Raw genomic sequence first — 20628 nt, forward strand, 5'->3', positions numbered from 1 at the left:
TGCTAACCACAATATATACATTTTCTTGTGTCCTCCATGGACAGGGTTAGAGATGTGTTAAACATATAGTTCAGGGACCAATATGTAGTGTTGGTCCGCCAGAAAGTTGACGTATGTATTATTGAATTTGGACAAACAAGAAACTTTGATAACATCAATATCAATATAAGACTTAACCTAACCTCTCCTAGCAGTTCTAGGCCTAATAAACACATTCTTAGGCCTAATATAGTACATATATGTGCTATACAAGGCCTAGGAATATTTAGGTTTGGTTTTTAGCTTTGTTCTTTCCCGGACTATATGATATAAATAGTACAAAAAGTGGGTTACTGATGCATTATCACTACATATTGTTACTTTCCACTAAACAGTTGCTATAAATACTAACATTTCAGGAGGAGGAGTTGCAAATTACAAGACACATTTGAAATATGTGCAGAATAATAAATGCACATTGAGGTAAGAAAGCACTTTACGTCAACTATAGATACTCGCCTCAAAAGAGGGTGCCCAACTTTGTACCAGCGAGGTAAGCCAACCTTGAGGGATGGAAGATGTTGATTCCTTGTTTGACAGTCTTTACTTGAGACTGTTTAGTAAGTCCCAGCTGTGTCTGGATACTGGTGGCACCATCAACAAATAGTGGCTTTTCTTATTGATGGGTGTGGTTGAGACAGAGAGAGAGAGAGAGAGAGAGAGAGAGAGAGAGAGAGAGAGAGAGAGAGAGAGAGAGAGAGAGAGAGAGAGAGAGAGAGAGAGAGAGAGAGAGAGAGTGTACTCACCTATTTGTGTGTGTAGGATCGAGCATTGACTCTTGGATCCCACCTTTCGAGCCATCGGTTGTATACAGCAATGACTCTGGTCCTATTTCCCTATCATACCTAGTTTTAAAATTATGAATAGTATTTGCTTCCACAACCTGCTCCTTAAGTGCATTCCAGTTTTCCACTACTCTCACGCTAAAAGAATACTTCCTAACATCTCTGTGACTCATCTGAGTTTCCAGCTTCCACCCATGTCCCCTCGTTCTGTTACTATTACGTGAGAATATTTCGTCTATGTCCACTGTCAATTCCCCTGAGTATTTTATATGTTCCTATCATATCCCTCCTCTCCCTTCTCTTTTCTAGTGTCGTAAGGCTCAGTTCCTTCCTTCAGGTGTGTGTGTGTGTGTGTGTGTGTAATTACCTAAGTGTAGTTACAGGACGAGAGCTACGCTCGTGGTGTCCCGTCTTCCCAGCACTCTTTGTCATATAACGCTTTGAAACTACTGACGGTCTTAGCGATCTGTGTGTGTGTGTGTGTGTGTGTGTGTGTGTGTGTGTGTGTGTGTGCGTGTGTGTGTGTGTGTGTGTGTGTGTGTGTGTGTGTGTGTGTACTCACCTATATGTACTCACCTATATGTGCTTGCAGGATCGAGCATTGACTCTTGGATCCCGCCTTTCTAGCTATCGGTTGTTTACAGCAATGACTCCTGTCCCATTTCCCTATCATACCTAGTTTTAAAAGTATGAATAGTATTTGCTTCCACAACCTGTTCCCCAAGTGCATTCCATTTTTCTACTACTCTCACGCTAAAAGAAAACTTCCTAACATCTCTGTGACTCATCTGAGTTTCCAGTTTCCACCCATGTCCCCTCGTTCTGTTATTATTACGTGTGAACATTTCATCTATTTCCACTTTGTCAATTCCCCTGAGTATTTTATATGTCCCTATCATATCTCCTCTCTCCCTTCTTTTCTCTAGTGTCGTAAGGTTCAGTTCCTTCAGCCGCTCTTCATATCCCATCCCTCGTAGCTCTGGGACAAGCCTCGTCGCAAACCTCTGAACCTTCTCCAGTTTCTTTATGTGTTTCTTCAGGTGGGGGCTCCATGATGGCGCGGCATACTCTAAGACGGGTCTCACGTAGGCAGTGTAAAGCGCCCTAAAAGCTTCCTCATTTAGGTTTCTGAATGAAGTTCTAATTTTCGCCAGTGTAGAGTACGCTGCTGTCGTTATCCTATTTATATGTGCCTCAGGAGTTAGATTAGGTGTCACATCCACTCCCAGGTCTCTTTCTCGAAACGTTACAGGTAGGCTGTTCCCCTTCATTGTGTACTGTCCCTTTGGTCTCCTGTCACCTGATCCCATTTCCATAACTTTACATTTACTGGTGTTAAACTCCAGTAGCCATTTCCCTGACCATCTCTGCAGCCTGTTTAAGTCCTCTTGGAGGATCCTACAATCCTCGTCTGTCACAACTCTTCTCATTAATTTTGCGTCATCTGCAGCCCACACATCTGTGTGTGTGTGTGTGTGTGTGTGTGTGCGTGTGTGTGTGTGTGTGTGTGTGTGTGTGTGTGTGTGTGTGTGTGTGTGTGTGTGCGTGTGTGTGTGTGTGTGTGTGTGTGTGTGTGTGTGTGTGTGTGTGTGCGTGTGTGTGTGTGTGTGTGTGTGTGTGTGTGTGTGTGTGTGTGTGTGTGTGTGTGTGTGTGTGTGTGTGTGTGTGTGTGTGTGTGTGTCCGGGTGGTGGGAGATGAGGCAGGGTACAACACGCACCTCAACATTCCTGGTCTTCACCTCCGTCAACTCAAGTGACCTCACTTATGACTTCATCGTTACCATCTACCACAGACACTTTACTTGTTGGTGAGGTGCCTGCCGTGGGCTGGTGGGCTGGTTGTCGTGGGCTGGTGGGCTGGTTGTCGTGGGCTGGTGGGCTGGTTGTCGTGAGCTGGTGGGCTGGTTGTCGTGGGCTGGTGGGCTGGTTGTCGTGGGCTGGTGGGCTGGTTGTCGTGGGCTGGTGGGCTGGTTGTCGTGACAGGGGGGGGGGTGCGGTGGTCATGTTTCTTTTTATTTGGAGTAAATCAGATGGAGAGGTTCAGGTGAAGCAAAAGCTTAGAAATGGGAAATAGTTCCGACAACAGGCGGGCTGTCCGCCTTGCTGACACTATGTGTATATTTGCTAAGATAATATCGCTCTCTTTTTGTCAAGGACCTGCCAGTGATTGTGAGGGATGTTTCCCGTATTTAAACATATATCGGTGTTTATAGATAAATACTATCTAGCATTCACATGAAATACATTAAGATGCTTGTGCGCATTATTTCTTCATGTGTTTCAGAATCGTTTAGGCTCTCTTACGGGATTTTCCTAGACTGTATTTCATCCTGGAACGTCTCTCTCCAGCAAGTCCACTTATGTCTCAACAATATTTCTTATCTTTGCTGGGAGGGTGTTGAATAGTCTCGGACCTCTGATGTTCAGTGCTCTCTGGTTGTGCCTATAGCACCTCTACTCCTCACTGGTTCTATTCTGCATTTCCTTCCATATCTTTCACTTCAGCATGTTGTTATTCTACCGCGTAATTTTGGGACCTGGCCCTCCAGTATCATCCATGTATATGTGATACTTCGTCTCCTTTCAATAGAGTACATTTTGAGAGCTTTGAGACGGTTCCAATATTTTTGATGTTCTATCGTGTCTATGCGTGTCATACAGGTTCTCTGTACTCCCTTCATTTTAGAAATCTCTCTTGCTTTGCCAGGAGACTTGAGTACTGGACAGTACTCAAGGCAGGACTTAGCACCAGTGACTTGAAGAGCACAAGTATTATAGTGGAACTCTTGGATGTGAAGGTGGAACTCTTGGATCCCTGCAGGGATCAGTATCCTGGTCGTCTGACCTCACTAGCCCAACATCCTTCACATCCTTTTTCTCCCTCAAGAGATCTCATTGTGTCTTATGTCTGGGAATTTATCACTGTTAAACATCGTGTTATTTATTCACTTCATGTCCCGCCTCCTGGCCTTGTTGGTCTCTTACCTTACACCTTAACTATTCTGCTGTTAGTTTGTATTTTTCGAGTTGTAGAATGATGTTGCTTCCACAGCTTCTTCAGTGCATTAAATATGTCGACCAATACTCGGTATCTTGTATGTTGTGATCATATCCCTCTCTATCTCTTCTCTCCTCCAGGGCTGTAAGCTGTAGTTCCCTTATCCTCATAGCTTAACACTCATACCTCAGACACTAATTTTGCTGAAAAAACACCTCTATAATTGTTTACCATTCGTTACATGCTCCAAAGGTGCGGATTCCAGAGAGGTGGTGGATGTGAAGGGTGAGTGGTGAGCATGGTGGCTGAGGGTGGAGGTGGTGGTAGTGGTGACAGGTAGTGGTGGAAGGTAGTGTTTATATTACCATACTCTCTTACGGGCTCACCATAGCCCGTGCTACATGGACACTTTGTTCTAAGTAGCTAAATCTAAAACAACATATACTCTCCCTTTAACGTTACTGTTGATGGTGTGGGAGATTGATCCTTAATGCAGTGTGCTTAGAGGGTTCAGGCACTGAGATAATTTCTCAGCGGGTGCCGGGCCTGCGATTTCTTACCTGTGACACCTGTCTGAGCCTCAGACGGACGGGCAGCGACGCCCGTTCTTCTGTCCGTCCGTCCGCTACCGTCCTCATACGTAACTCTTACCTGGAAAAGAAGACAACTTAGAATTAGAGGCCGCGGGGGAAATGTTATCAAAGCAATATTATAAGGAGCATTCCTGTGCCTGTTTGTGGTGCCGAGTGTCATAGTTTGACACATGTATACATACTCGTGTGACACATGGATATGTGGACTCATAATGTTCAGTTGACAAGACGATACACAAACATACGCACATATACTGACCACCTGACACATGATAACACAGTGTAATTCACTTGCATGTGTGTGTGTGTGTGTGTGTGTGTGTGTGTGTGTGTGTGTGTGTGTTCTCACCTAGTTGTGCTTGGGGGGGGGGGTTGAGCTCTGACTCTTTGGCCCCACCTCTCAACTGTCAATCAACAGGTGTACAGGTTCCTGGGCCTCTACTGGGCTCTTGAAACTGTGTATGGAGTCAGCCTCTACCTCATCACTGCCTAATGCATTCCATCTATTAACTACTCTGACACTGAAGAAAATCTTAATAACGTCTCTGTGGCTCATTTGGGTACTAAGTTTCCACCTGTGTCCCCTTGTTCGTGTTCCACCCGTGCTAAAGAGTTTGTCTTTGTCCACCCTGTCAATTCCTCTGAGAATCTTCACTAACTTTGTCTTGTGTTTAAATAGGTATGGACTCCAGGCTGGAGCTGGATACTCAAGGGCACGTGCGTGCGTGCGTGCGTGTGTCAACACACTACTCCAAGGTTGACAAGGAGCAAGTATCAACTTGTCCTCTGACATAATTCGGCGAGTGCGTCACGGGATCGACCAATCCGTTAACAATACGCCGTAATATAGCCGGTTTCTCCGTCACGGTCTCAATAGTTTCAGCGAGTTCCTTCAGACTGTCCTCCTTTGGTACCACTAACCAGGGCCGTTGTTTACGGAGTGGCGGATCGAGACACCAGGGGCCAGATTCATGAAGCAGTTACGCAAGTACTTACGAACCTGGGGGCCAGATTCACGAAGCAGTTACGCAAGTACTTACGAATATGGGGGCAAGATTCACGAAGCAGTTACGCAAGTACTTACGAACCTGGGGGCCAGATTCACGAAGCAGTTACGCAAGAAACTTACGAACCTGCGGGCCAGATTCATGAAGTAGTTACGCAAGTACTTACGAACGTGTACATCGTTCCTCAATTTTTGACGGCTTTGTTTACATTTATTAAACAGTTTACAAGCATGAAAACTTGCCAATTAACTGTTGTTATTGTTATAAACAGCCTCCTGGTGCCTCGGAGCTCAGTAACTGTTTGATAATTGTAAACAAAGCCGCCAAATATTGAGAAAAGGTGTACAGGTTCGTAAGTGCTTGCGTAACTGCTTCGTGAATCTGGCCCCCTGGCTGATCAAATAACATTGGTAACCTCCAATGATGCGACTTAGCAACGACCCGAGTCAGCATTCATTAAGCATTTACGGGAAACAGTTACGAAACCTGTACATCATTCCTCAATCATGGCGGCTTTGTTTACATTTATTAAACAGTTTATAAGTTCCGAAGCACCACGAGGTTATTTACAACAATAATAACCTCGGCTTGTCAAGTTTCCAAGCTCGTAAAGTGTTTAATAACTGTAAACAAAGCCGCTATGATTGTTGAAAGATGTAGAGGTTTCGTCAGTGTTAATTAATGTTTAATGCATCCTGGCCCTAATTAATCAACGTCTAGAGGTTATTAAGCCTGATTTTAATACACAAGTGTCTTATACAAATGCTCACACATGTGGCTTGACAGGTGTACCCAGGTGTGGCCCTGACAGGTGTGCACAGATGTGGTTGAGACTCGTGAGAAGGGCTCAGCCGGTCTCTTACATTCGCCACTACGTAAAAAATGCAACTGTCTCGCCCAACCAGAAACGCATAAACCCAAGCAACCCACCACACCTCCTTATCAAGTGTAGATATGATATAGCCCAATAGGCTCAGGAACCTGTACATCAGTTGATTGACAGTTGAGAGGCGGGACCAAAGAGCCAGAGCTCAATCCCCACAAGTACAACTAGGTAAGTACACCAATCAAGGCCTATATATACCAAATACATTTGTATATTGTATATATATAAGCATACATTTGTATATTGTATATATATAAGCATACATTTGTATATTGTATATATATAAGCATACATTTGTATATTGTATATATATAAGCATATATTTGTATATATTTGTAGTGTATCAAACAGGCAAAGTTGCCCGACAAGCAGAATTTTCCTGAAATATTATATTAGACAAATGTTTAAGGAATGATAGACTTTTCCATTATATTATATATGAATTTAATGTTTATTTTTAATTTGAATCAGAACTAACACTGAAGAGGCGAAGCTCAACCCCCCGCAAGCACAACTAGGTGAGTACACACAGGATTCTCCCAGGAATCTGTACACCAGTTGACTGACGGTTGAGAGGCGGGACCAAAGAGCCAAAGTTCACCCCCCCCCCCGCAAACACTCCTAGGTAAGTACAACTAGGTGAGTACACACACACCTCGTATATCACAAAAGACTGGAACAGGTAGAGAAGCTTGCACTAAGACAAGTCTTAAATTACGACGTCTTAGCTACTAGGATGGGACAACACTAAGGAAGAGAAAGAGAAGAAGGGATATGATCACTTCATACATAATACTAAGGAGAGTTGATGAGTTTGACAAAGGCATCAACTTCAAGTGGAGAGAACAGAACTGAAAACGCAAATGACTTCAAGAAAAGTAAGCAACAAATCATATGATGCAAGTAGTTTGCACAGAAAGAAGAAGTCACGGGAGCCACCTCCACGCATACATCTTCAACAGCAAATACAATACAGAACGCGAACGTCAGATAGTTAGGTAAACCCCACTGTAGGAGCAGGGAATAGAGAGCTGGACCTCCCCACCCCGTAGCCGCTAACAGGTAAACACACAAACATGCGCACTTCTTGCTGTAAGACCATTGCTGTTACCGTTAGCATGACACGCCTCTGGACCAGCGCCAGATTACATTAGCCTGGCCTAACTGGCACGATATCAAGGCAGCAGCAGCAGCAGCAGCAGCAGCAGCAGCAGCAGCAGCAGCAGCAGCAGCAGCACCAGTCTGTGTGGGCCAGCCAGTCGGCTCAGGTCTCGTTAATTACCCACTACCTCACTACTTCCTGTCCCACTAGGCTAGAGTGAGGGGGAAACTGTCTAAATTATCTCTAGAAACCTGAAACGAAGGGAGAGCTATACCCCAAGTGTATAAATTAATGAAAGACATTACAAAGGGAATATAAATTGTGTGTAAAAAATACTCAATCTATGCACACAATCTCTGCACTCAAAGTTATATTTATAAAGTATATAGATGAAAATTGGGTGGTTACTGGGGCTGTGTGAGAGAGTAACAACCATTGTGTGATTACTGGGGAACACATATGGGTTGGCCACCCAGGAAACCTGAGTAGATATGTTTCCAACCTCATTTTCTACCACAGACTGGTAGATACATATCTACCATCCATCGTGGTAGATTACCATCGTGGTCATACATATTTACAACGCTAAACAGCATATATACATTTCTTCTGTCCTCCGTGGACAGTGTTAGAGATCTGTTCTACATACACTCCAGTGGTTGACCAGACCGCACACTAGAAGGTGAAGGGACGACGACGTTTCGGTCCGTCCTGGACCATTCTCAAGTCGATTCGACTTAAGACTGTCGATTCTCAAGGAACCGACTTGAGAATGGTCCAGGACGGACCAAAACGTTGTAGTCGTCCCTTCACCATCTAGTGTGTGGTCTGGTCAACTTACTTTAGCCACGTTATTGTGACTCATCGCCTGCACAGTCCAGTGGGTTATTGAGCACACAATTGTAGGTGTTTGACACCTTTTTTGAAAAGTCATCTCAGCCTCAGCTTGAAGAAAGTTATTTCTAGTTTTTGAAGTAAAATGTGTAACAACATTGTTAATGTGTATGATGAACGAGCTGTAGGAGTGATTCATGCGAGGAGCAGGAGGAAGAGGAGGAAGAGGAGGAGAAGGAGGAGCAGGAGGAAGAGAAGGAAGAGAAGAAAGAGGAGGCAGGAGGGGGGCAGGTCTGCTGTATACCTAAAAATATATATATATATATATATATATATATATATATATATATATATATATATATATATATATATATATATATATATTCAAGCATTGACAAATGGTCATCAATTAGCAGGAGCACGTGACAATTTACATGTAAATCAGCAAACCACGTGACACATTTATCAAAGAGGTCAACTGTGATGTGTAATCACAGAATGTCGACGCGTGGCGCCCATCCTCATAATTAATAATTCTACACTACCAAAGTAATTAAGCTGTTTGAAAATGACATTAGAGCACAACAGAGCACCAGCCTATGGTATTGTGGCTCTGTGTTACTGTTTAATATAGAGCTCTCAATGTGATTTTGTCACGCTTAAGAGGATTGAAGCTCCTCGTTTCCTGCCTGTTAAAATCGTACATATCTAGCTTAGTTATCATAGCTTACAATCTATTACTTTGGTTAGGCTGGGTTAGGTTAGGGTCAGTTGGGTTAGGTTACGCTGGTTTGGGTTACATTACGTTGGGTAAGGTTAGGTTAATTTAGGTTGAAGGTAAGGTAATTATTAAGAAAAAAAACACTAAGCTCTCACAACTATACAGAGATATGAGGATAAAGATTTGGGGTAGGACGGAGGAAAGGAATGATGCCCAACCACTTGGACGGTCGGGGGTCGAACGCCGACCTGCAGCAAGCTTTACCGTCGCTCTTCCGTCCACGTCAGGCTGACAGTAGAGCTTTCGAACAGGTCTTCAAGTCTTTGGAACGACGCGACTTGAAGCCATGCCAGCAGGCTCAGTAGACTCGCGCCAGCACTCGTAATTAAGGTTAGTTGGCGGTGTGAACGAGGCGCCGCCCACCTAGTACAATCATTTAGTTTCTGTAACCTATTTTGCACCCCATACCCATCCTGTAGTTAGTGGCGGGAAGGGTTACGGAAGCACATAATGGGTTCAGGAACCCATTATGCGCCCCACGGTTCATTTGGCTAAGGAATTTGTAAAACAAGTTACATAATTTCATTGTCTATATTATTTGTCTTTTAATATCAAAAGTGGTTCAAGAAAAGTCAGTTACAAGTCTTTATACAAGGACAGTTACATCAACGGTGAGCCAGTCACACAGTTACTAGTCTTGCTCCACAGTCACCCAACTGGGCAGCAGCTTTACAGTCATGTGCTCCACACCCACCTAACTGGGCAGCAGCTTTACAGTCATGTGCTCCACACCCACCTAACTGGGCGGCAGCTTTACAGTCATGTGCTCCACACCCACCCAACTGGGCGGCAGCTTTACAGTCATGTGCTCCACACCCACCTAACTGGGCGGCAGCTTTACAGTCATGTGCTCCACACCCACCCAACTGGGCGGCAGCTTTACAGTCATGTGCAGGCTGTAAGCAAATTTTGGATACTTGGCTAAGATTCCCGGCAGCACATTATTATGAATGAAATACTTACACAGTTCTTGGACACCATTGATGGTGTTATCTCTGAATTCCGCGATTTGTTCACATTCCATTATATAATGACGCAAAGTATGCGAATAGTTCTGCTGACAGAGCTTACATTTAGCTAAATCTATTAAATCATTTTATTTACTCATCATTTGTATCATGCATTCACAGACCAGTATGGGAAGGAATCCATAGGAGACAATGACTGCATCATTCATCATTTCATTATATCTGTGTCCAGCATCAGACACAGTTATGCCTTGGGAAGCCGAGTGCAGCCAAGGATGACAAGGAGTCGCTTACAATTAACGTGTAGACTTTGGACTCGTATACTCGTTCGAGTGCAAGGATTATGGCAAACATTTCTGTTTGCAGAGTTGAGGCCCCAGTTATTGGTATGCGCTCCACTCTCATAGGAGGAGCCATCTCTCGCTGTCACAACAACTGCACTTCCACCTGCACCACACGACTCCTGCAAGAAGCCATCAGTGTATATAATTTACGAGCGTGCTTAAGGCATTGTACTTTGCTTCTTGTCGAAGCAAGGCTTGTTCTTTAACCAGCTTCTGGAGTGGGAAAAGTAGGACAGTAATTAGGAAAAGCATGATTTCCTATGGGGCAGAATACCCGCCAAACACACACCGAAACTACGACGTTGGTACAACGTTCGAACAAGTTTTAACACTTCCTAACCAGTTATAACAAGCAATATAGCAAGTTGTAACAACGTTCTAATACGTCATAAACACGTTAAGCCAAGATGTAACAGCTTTATTACAAGTTGTAACAAGCGGAAAATAGAGACAGTTTTGGTTTGTGTTTCCAGGGTAGTGTCGTTGTTGTCTCTCTTAGTAGAGATGATCAATATTGCAGGCGATGAGTCACAATAACGTGGCTGAAGTATGTTGATCACCACTAGAAGGTGAAGGGACGACTACGTTTCGGTCCGTCCTGGACCATTCTCAAGTCGATTGAGAATGGTCCAGGACGGACCGAAACGTCGTCGTCCCTTCACCTTCTAGTGTGTGGTCTGGTCAACATGATGAATATTATATATATTTGTGTAGATCGGCGGTTCTGGTAATCTATTTGGAAGGATGTTGACCTGCCAGAAAGCAGGCTTGGAAGGCTTCAGTGCAGGGCTGGAGCGGGTGAGCCTATTAAGTCTCCCGATACCAACTAAAGCATTAATTTCAATGACACGATCACTTACACATGGGATGTTCAGTGCCTCCCTCGTGTTTATTAAGGAAGTTGTACGGAGCATCAGAGGATAATCCTCATAGCTTTCTTTTGCATCTTTCCAGCTCTCCCGCGTCCTCTGAGACACTAGACCGAGCTTGGGTGCCCTCACAGGTCTGGTATATGAGATGCATCATACCATAGTGCTTGTGGTATGATGGTATGATGTGGTCTCCAGAGTGATAAGCAGGGATCATAGAGGTGTCGACCAGGCTGGTGAAGAAGCCAGGTGACAGAGGTGTCGACCAGGCTGGTGAAGAAGCCAGGTGACAGAGGTGTCGACCAGCCTGGTGAAGAAGCCAGGTGACAGGTGTCGACCAGGCTGGTGAAGACGCCAGGTGACAGAGGTGACAACCAGCCTGGTGAAGACGCCAGGTGACAGAGGTGACAACCAGGCTGGTGAAGACGCCAGGTGACAGAGGTGACAACCAGCCTGGTGAAGACGCCAGGTGACAGGTGACAACCAGGCTGGTGAAGACGCCAGGTGACAGAGGTGTCGACCAGGCTGGTGAAGACGCCAGGTGACAGAGGTGTCGACCAGGCTGGTGAAGACGCCAGGTGACAGAGGTGTCGACCAGACAGTTCCGTTGTGTGTGTACTCACCTAGATGTGGTTGCATGGTTAGCTAGATATAAGAATAGAAATATTAGAATATAAATGACTTGAAACCAGAGGTCTCGTGCAACGTTCTTATGACCCCATATGAGGTATTGTAACGCAGGAGTCACCAGTATACCCATAGTTTCCCATATTAACAACCAATTAACTCATCCCACACATTGACATTTTCATGTGTGTTTACTATTTGTGTCTGCAGAATCGAGCTATTACCTCTTGGACCCCGTCTTCTAACCAATCTATTTTCCCCCCTATTATGTCTGTCTCCAAGGAGTGGTGGACCAACCGGGCTGTGGTGGGTATGTGGCCCTGCGGGCCGCTCCAAGCAACAGCCTGGTGGACCAAACTTTCACAAGTCAAGCCTGGCCTCGGGCCGGGCTTGGGGAGTAGAACAACTCCCAGAACCCCATCAACCAGGTATCAACCAGGTATCAACCAGGTATCAACAAATCTACCACACGCACGGTGTGTGTGTGTGTGGGAGGCAGCAGAGGGTGGGTTGAGGCGCGTACCTTGGTGTAGTAACCATCTGGTGGCTGTAACCGCACGTGTTGGCCCGCGGGGTGCTGCTCTTGCTCCCCGACACATGCTACCTCACCACCCCTGGCCCTACCTCAACCCCTCCCCTGGCCCTACCTCAACCCCTCCCCTGGCCCTACCTCAACCCCTCCCCACATAACATCTGCCCCAACCAACCCACCACCCAATCATCCCGCTGGATCTCTCCACAGATATACACTCACCACCTGACATGAAACGCCTCTGATCGCTGTCAACCAGCTGGAAATCATGTTCTGATTATACACAGTAACACCGGTTCAACAACAGCTGCAGCCGATACAACCTTTCCCCAGAAGGTACAAAAAGTCTTGAACACTTCCAGGGGTGTGACGAGAGAGGTCATTGGCCCCGATATTGTGATGTTCACTTGAGACAGTTAAGCAAGTCCCAGCTGTGTCTGGGTACAAGTGACAGGATCAACAACCCAGCGGGTTTTCTTCCTATTGGGGAGTGTTGTACATGCTGCTATGGCGGTGTGTCCACTCACAGGATGAGTGGCGCTGCCCAATACTGTCACTATGGCGGTGTGTCCACTCACAGGATGAGTGGCGCTGCCCAATACTGTCACTATGGCGGTGTGTCCACTCACAGGATGAGTGGCGCTGCCCAATACTGTCACTATGGCGGTGTGTCCACTCACAGGATGAGTGGCGCTGCCCAATACTGTCACTATGGCGGTGTGTCCACTCACAGGATGAGTGGCGCTGCCCAATACTGTCACTATGGCGGTATGTCCACTCACAGGATGAGTGGCGCTGTCCAATACTGTCACTATGGCGGTATGTCCACTCACAGGTTGAGTGGCGCTGTCCAATACTGTCACTATGGCGGTGTGTCCACTCACAGGATGAGTGGCGCTGTCCAATACTGTCACTATGGCGGTGTGTCCACTCACAGGATGAGTGGCGCTGCCCAATACTGTCACTATGGCGGTGTGTCCACTCACAGGATGAGTGGTGCTGCCCAATACTGTCACTATGGCGGTGTGTCCACTCACAGGATGAGTGGCGCTGCCCAATACTGTCACTATGGCGGTGTGTCCACTCACAGGATGAGTGACGCTGCCCAATACTGTCACTATGGCGGTGTGTCCACTCACAGGATGAGTGACGCTGCCCAATACTGTCACTATGGCGGTGTGTCCACTCACAGGATGAGTGGCGCTGCCCAATACTGTCACTATGGCGGTGTGTCCACTCACAGGATGAGTGGTGCTGCCCAATACTGTCACTATGGCGGTGTGTCCACTCACAGGATGAGTGGTGCTGCCCAATACTGTCACTATGGCGGTGTGTCCACTCACAGGATGAGTGGCGCTGCCCAATACTGTCACTATGGCGGTGTGTCCACTCACAGGATGAGTGGCGCTGCCCAATACTATCACTATGGCGGTGTGTCCACTCACAGGATGAGTGGTGCTGTCCAATACTGTCACTATGGCGGTGTGTCCACTCACAGGATGAGTGGCGCTGCCCAATACTGTCACTATGGCGGTGTGTCCACTCACAGGATGAGTGGCGCTGCCCAATACTGTCACTATGGCGGTGTGTCCACTCACAGGATGAGTGGCGCTGTCCAATACTGTCACTATGGCGGTGTGTCCACTCACAGGATGAGTGGCGCTGTCCAATACTGTCACTATGGCGGTGTGTCCACTCACAGGATGAGTGGCGCTGCCCAATACTGTCACTATGGCGGTGTGTCCACTCACAGGATGAGTGGTGCTGCCCAATACTGTCACTATGGCGGTGTGTCCACTCACAGGATGAGTGGCGCTGCCCAATACTGTCACTATGGCGGTGTGTCCACTCACAGGATGAGTGGCGCTGCCCAATACTGTCACTATGGCGGTGTGTCCACTCACAGGATGAGTGGCGCTGCCCAATACTGTCACTATGGCGGTGTGTCCACTCACAGGATGAGTGGCGCTGCCCAATACTGTCACTATGGCGGTGTGTCCACTCACAGGATGAGTGGCGCTGCCCAATACTGTCACTATGGCGGTGTGTCCACTCACAGGATGAGTGGCGCTGCCCAATACTGTCACTATGGCGGTGTGTCCACTCACAGGATGAGTGGCGCTGCCCAATACTGTCACTATGGCGGTGTGTCCACTCACAGGATGAGTGGTGCTGCCCAATACTGGGGCACACCTCACACTAACGCTCACCGGCACACACAAATATCAAGTTTCTGTGAGTTCGTTGTGCTCACGAATATATATAGAATCACATGTATATAGAATGTATATCGAATCACGAATAGATTTGAAACAGCGAGATTTGGAGCGGGTTCACATGGCAAATATAACCTGACGGAAGATTATTTGGCCAATTCCAGTAAGTAAATATGACCTTGTATGCAGCCGTGAGCGTCTCTGAAGCCTTACTTCCATCACCTTAGCCTCAACAACCACCACAACCACCACAACCCCCTCCACCACCAACAACAAAAACAACACCAGCCTCCCTACCACCATTACCACCACCCTGAGCGAGGTTAACTAAGATTGTACTAGCCAGGTCAACCAAGATTGCACCTATAACGAAACAGAAATTGGAGAAAGAGAGGAGGAAACCTCATAGAGTGAGGGAGGTAGAGAGGTGGAAGGGAGGAGTGAGGAAGAGTAATCAAGAGAAAAAGAGAAAATTCAGAAATGCGAGAAAATGGGAAGGAAAGAAAACGGAACATGTTGCCACCATCCATTCAAGAGTTATTTATAAGACAAGGAATGGAACTTGTCTGTACCATAATATTAACTGTTGTTACCACGTAATTACTGTGAGCGGTAGTTACGTGAGTCACAAGGGCTCCAAGGGTCGAACTACTGTCCTTGGCCACGATGCAACACCCACAACAGTCTCATTACCTATTTACTGACGGGTGAACAGAGCCAGTAGGTGAAATAAAACGTGCCCAACCGTTTCTGTTCAGGCCGGGAATCGAATCCGTTTGTTATTATTCATGATCCACAGTTATCTATTGTCGCTATCACGCTCCTTCACTCACGGGAGAGTTATACACGGTCAAGTATTCACCTTTATTGCTCATTCACCAGCCAATGAGTCATAAGTATCTTTATTCATTGATGAGACAGTTACAAGTATTTTATTAATTAAAGAGACAGTTACAAGTATTTTATTAATTAAAGAGACAGTTACAAGTATTTTATTAATTAAAGAGACAGTTACAAGTATTTTATTAATTAAAGAGACAGTTACAAGTATTTTATTAATTAAAGAGACAGTTACAAGTATTTTATTAATTAAAGAGACAGTTACAAGTATTTTATTAATTAAAGAGACAGTTACAAGTATTTTATTAATTAAAGAGACAGTTACAAGTATTTTATTAATTAAAGAGACAGTTACAAGTATTTTATTAATTAAAGAGACAGTTACAAGTATTTTATTAATTAAAGAGACAGTTACAAGTATTTTATTAATTAAAGAGACAGTTATACAATCCTTGTCATTCATTCACACAGTCATAAGCACTATATTTCAGTGACTCATACAACCATATACACTGTCACTCATTCAGAAGACAGTTATTCGGCCACAGTCACCCCCTTGTTAATTAGCTGAAACATTTAATACACTCACAAACGATGTCATTTGTTCATGAGATATTTATAGTCATAATTACCTTCGTTAAGAGCAATAGACTCAGACGACACACTGAGTGTATTATCAACCACCCTCGCTAAGTTATACACTCACGATGGCGTTCATTCATGAGTCATACAATGACAGGCACTCCCGTTCCCAGCTGATACACTCGCAACAATCTTATTCATTACCAGAAGAGTATGTAATGAGGCGGGGACTAAGAATAGACGACGCTTGTCCTCCCCCTTCCCCCTAGTCCTTGTACTCCGTCCCCTTGGCCCTCTCATGAATGGTTGCCATGGTGACCACCGAGGGGAACTCCCCCTTATAGACGGCTTCTGTTTGTTGCTTCTGTCTGTGGCTGTGACGGAAGGGGGAGGGGGGGGGCTGGTGATGGAAGCGGGTGGTGGTGAGATTAGCGGTTGGTGAGTGGTGGTGAGTGGTGGTGAGTGGTGGTGAGATTAGCGGTTGGTGAGAGTGGTGGTGAGTGGTGGTGATAGAGAAAGGGGATGGTGGTGGTGGTTGTTGTTTTAGAGTCAGCTACTGGGAATAAAATGTCCGAGTAGCACGGGCTATAGTGAGCCCGTAACTGAGTTAATGAAGGTAGAATTTCCTTCTTTTCGCACTAGTTTTAGTATTGTTTTAATAACATTATCTTAGTGGGGATATAGATGCACAATGTTCACTAGTGTGTCCCATTCTTCAACTGTTTTTTCTAACCATTGTGGTCGCTGTGGATTTTACATCTAATGCAGCTGCTCTTGTTAGTTGAATGTTGAGTTTGACGCGCAGGGCTTCAGTTGCTTCACATTGTAGCATAAGTAGTGCAATAGTGGCGCCGCTGCTTCTGTTCCACAGATATGACACTAATTACTGGGTTTATTACCTACCAGCAGCACTTGTAGCCAAGTCTGAGTCTGTGTATGGCTACTGCAATGTCTCTGGATAGGTTTTTTGCCAGGATTGAAAGAGTAGTACCCAGTGGCTTGTTTGTACCACATCACAGTGGGTCTTCCATCCGCTACTTTGGCTCTGTGGCGACTTATAATTGGAGTATTTTCTTCTTGATTTGCTTCTTAATCTGTGAGAAACTTGGAGGTATTTTTACCTGTACAACAGTTAAAGCAGTGACAATTCTTGCTAGTGAGTCTGCCTCTTCATTACCATCTATGCCAGTGTGACTTGGTATCCAATTTATGATGATTGACAGCCCTAGATTACGTGCTTTGTTTCCTATATGTATGATTTCAGTGATGAGTTGTATATTATCTCTGTGCTGGCTGGATAACAATGTCTGGAGCGAAGATTTAGAGTCGGTATGAATGATGACATCATGTAAATTGTTCTCAATTGCATAACTGATGGCTTCTTTCAGGGCATATAATTCTGCAACGTTGAGCACTCACCATTCATGCTCCAGTAAGCTTCATGGTTGACTGTCTTTCCTGGAAACTGTGTATGGAGTCTGCCTCCACCACATCACTGTGTGTACTCACCTAGTTGTGCTGGCGGGGGTTGAGCTCTGGCTCTTTGGTCCCGCCTCTCAACCGTCAATCAACAGGTGTACAGGTTCCTGAGCTCTTGGGCTCTACCATATCTACACTTGTAACTGTGTATGGAGTCAGCCTCCACCACATCACTTCCTAATGCATTCCATTTGTCAACCACTCTGACACTAAACAAGTTCTTTCTAATATCTCTGTGGCTCATTTGGGCACTCAGTTTCCACCTGTGTTCCCTAGTGCGTGCGCCCCTTGTGTTAAATAACCTGTCTTTATCAACCCTGTCGATTCCCTTGAGAATCTTGAATGTGGTGATCATGTCCCCCCCCCTAACTCTTCTGTCTTCCAACGAAGTGAGGTTTTATTCCCGAAGTCTCTGCTCGTAGCTCATACCTCTCAGCTCGGGAACTAGTCTGGTGGCAAACCTTTGAACCTTTTTCAGTTTAGTCTTATGCTTGACTAGATATGGACTTCATGCTGGAGCCGCATACTCCAGGATTGGTCTGACATATGTGGTATACAAAGTTCTGAATGATTCTTTACACAAGTTTCTGAATGCCGTTCGTATGTTGGCCAGCCTGGCATATCACTGGATAGGCTACTATGTGTATGTGTGTGAGTGTGTATGTGTGTATGTGTGTATGTATGTGTATGTGTGTGTGTGACCAGAATGTGGGAGTCAAAGTGTTGGGGAATGTTGCCGTGGCAAGATGTGGCAGGGTGCCACGAGCGCCTCGCTGGCCCTGTATAACAAGCCTCCAGCCATCCTCACCAACTTGTAACACAATATTAAAAATGCTGTTAAAATTACATTTCTCAACGTTAAAAGAACTTCGTGATATCAATGTTCCCATTATATAGGAACCCAGAGTTTAGCCGCCCGAGTGTTTGACAATTTTGTCCCCTAGTATTAAGGGGAAATAATGTTTTTATTTCCCTAAAGGAAATATTGTTAGATTTCAAGCATTCTCGCACACTACCATGTTGCTAGAGCAGCCATGTGGACGAGACTGCCTGTAGCCGCTATCTGGGATGGTAACAGTGATATCAAGTAATCAATGATATCAGTGATATCAATCGGTGATATCAACGCAGTACTACTGAACCAAGCACGTGGTTGAGTAGTACTGTGGCTGCCTAGGGAGTCCACGACCACAAGTCATCAAACATTCACCCAACCATCTACGAAACCTGTACATCATTCCTTAATCATGGCGGCTTTGTTTACATTTATTAAGCAGTTTAATGGGCTTCGAACCAACACAATCCAAGGTTATTATTATTGTTAACAACCTCGTAGTGCTTCGAAACTCAACAGCTGTTTTATTAATGTCAACAATGCTGACATGATTAAGGAGTGATCTACAAGTGTCGCAGTTGGTTGTGTAAATGCACCAGAGACGCAGGATCGATCCCACAGTACTCCCTCAATAGTTTCTCATAAAAGTTACTTCTGGGATTGATCTGGAAAAGGTAGAACATTTTAATTAATATAATTTCTTCAAAGAACATCAACATGGATTCAGTCGTGTAAATTTTTGAATGACAAATTAACTGAAGTTCAATGACAACATGGAGACAATAATACAAGAGAGTGCAAGTGGGCAAACTGCATCTTCCTTGACTGTCAGAGAGCACTCAACACTATCCTGCTCAAGTGACTCCTACTGACTCAAAGACAGAAGACTCAAGCTATTTTAGTTAAGTTAGGTGCGAGCAGTAATGACCTGCTACCATATTCTGCAGGACTACACAGCACAGATCAAGAGGTAGCTGTGAGTTCATCTAATAACCCCCATCTCGCAGGATGGTTAGTCATACCTGGTTGATGTTTTGTTGATGGGGTTCTGGGAGTTCTTTTACTCCCCAAGCCCGGCCCGAGGCCAGGCTTGACTCGTGAGAGTTTGGTCCACTAGGCTGTTGCTTGGAGCGGCCCGCAGGCCCACATATCCACCACAGCCCGGTTGGTCCAGCACTCCTTGACACAAGAAGTATTGAAGAGTATCTTCCAATACTCCTGAGTGTATGAAGCAGTCCCAGAGCTCACAGTACCTCATACCATTTGGTCTGAAGGCGTTGATACCGCCACAATCACACTTTCACACATATAATGTTTTAGAGAGTGTGTGGCAGCTCCTGTTCCTCATAGTTCCCAGATGGAATGGTGGCCGTTGAGGGAGTCATTACCTGCCTTATATACCCATACCCCGGTGTATTTCAGGTAATTGTAATACCACACTGTCCAGTACATGTTATGTGCTCTCCGTACATATCGGTCACCACTCTCAACATATCCTAACTCCTTAATATTAATACTTTGCGCTCTAGTTTCCTGAAATAGTTCGACTTTGCCAAGAGGGATGTGAAGACTCGGGTCCAGCTCAGTTTCAGGTCTATCACATACAACTTCAGCCACATTTTGTATTTATTTTTTTTAAATTTATATATATATTTATATATATATATTTATATATATATATATATATATATATATTTATATATATATATATATATATATATATATATATATATATATTATATATATATATATATATATATATATATACATTCCTGTACAGCCACCAGCACGTGTAGCGTTACGGGCAAGTCCATAATCAAAATTTTCCCCGGAATACGACCCCGCCAAATCGTTTATCAACCAGGTACCCATTTTACAGGTACTGTTCGTATCCGACCAGGATACGAACCCGAGCCAAAGCGCTTGCGAAACGCCAGGCGAGTGTCTTACCACTTGCCCACGGGGACCTTATCCGTCCCATCATGCTAGACAACATCTGTGCGAGATGAGACAACAAATGAGATACTGATCCCCCCCCCCCCATGTTCTGAGCCCCAACCATGCCATACACAATGGATGTTTCAACATTCCTAGTAACTGAGAAAAGCCACTGAGGCTGTGAGGCGGCGCGAACTGCCACCCAGGCATTGACAGCCACATACTCTACCACTGTACCACAGACCTTGCTCTTTTGTACTCGAAACCTCTCTCTCTCCTGAGCACATCTGACATCTGTATATTCGAACCGTTTAAGAATACAGAAATTCTCAGGCTCCGTTTTCTATTCCGCAGGAGTTACTATACAGCAATA

General features: G+C 45.2%; 1 protein-coding gene across 2 annotated transcripts in view; it reads right to left on the reverse strand.

The window, feature by feature from the left end:
- Polr2H (DNA-directed RNA polymerases I, II, and III subunit Rpb8) overlaps positions 1–20628 on the reverse strand; it is a 293413-nt gene that overhangs the window by 193937 nt on the left and 78848 nt on the right. The window contains exon 2 of one of the 2 annotated variants that reach the window (XM_069327767.1): positions 4383–4473. The exons of the other annotated variant lie outside the window; for it this stretch is intronic. Coding sequence (XP_069183868.1) covers positions 4383–4473 — 91 coding nt within the window. The remainder of the gene's footprint in view (positions 1–4382; positions 4474–20628) is intronic. 2 annotated transcript variants of the gene reach the window in all.

This window comes from Procambarus clarkii, chromosome 20 (assembly GCF_040958095.1).
Source record: "Procambarus clarkii isolate CNS0578487 chromosome 20, FALCON_Pclarkii_2.0, whole genome shotgun sequence".
NCBI classification, from domain to species: domain Eukaryota; kingdom Metazoa; phylum Arthropoda; class Malacostraca; order Decapoda; family Cambaridae; genus Procambarus; species Procambarus clarkii.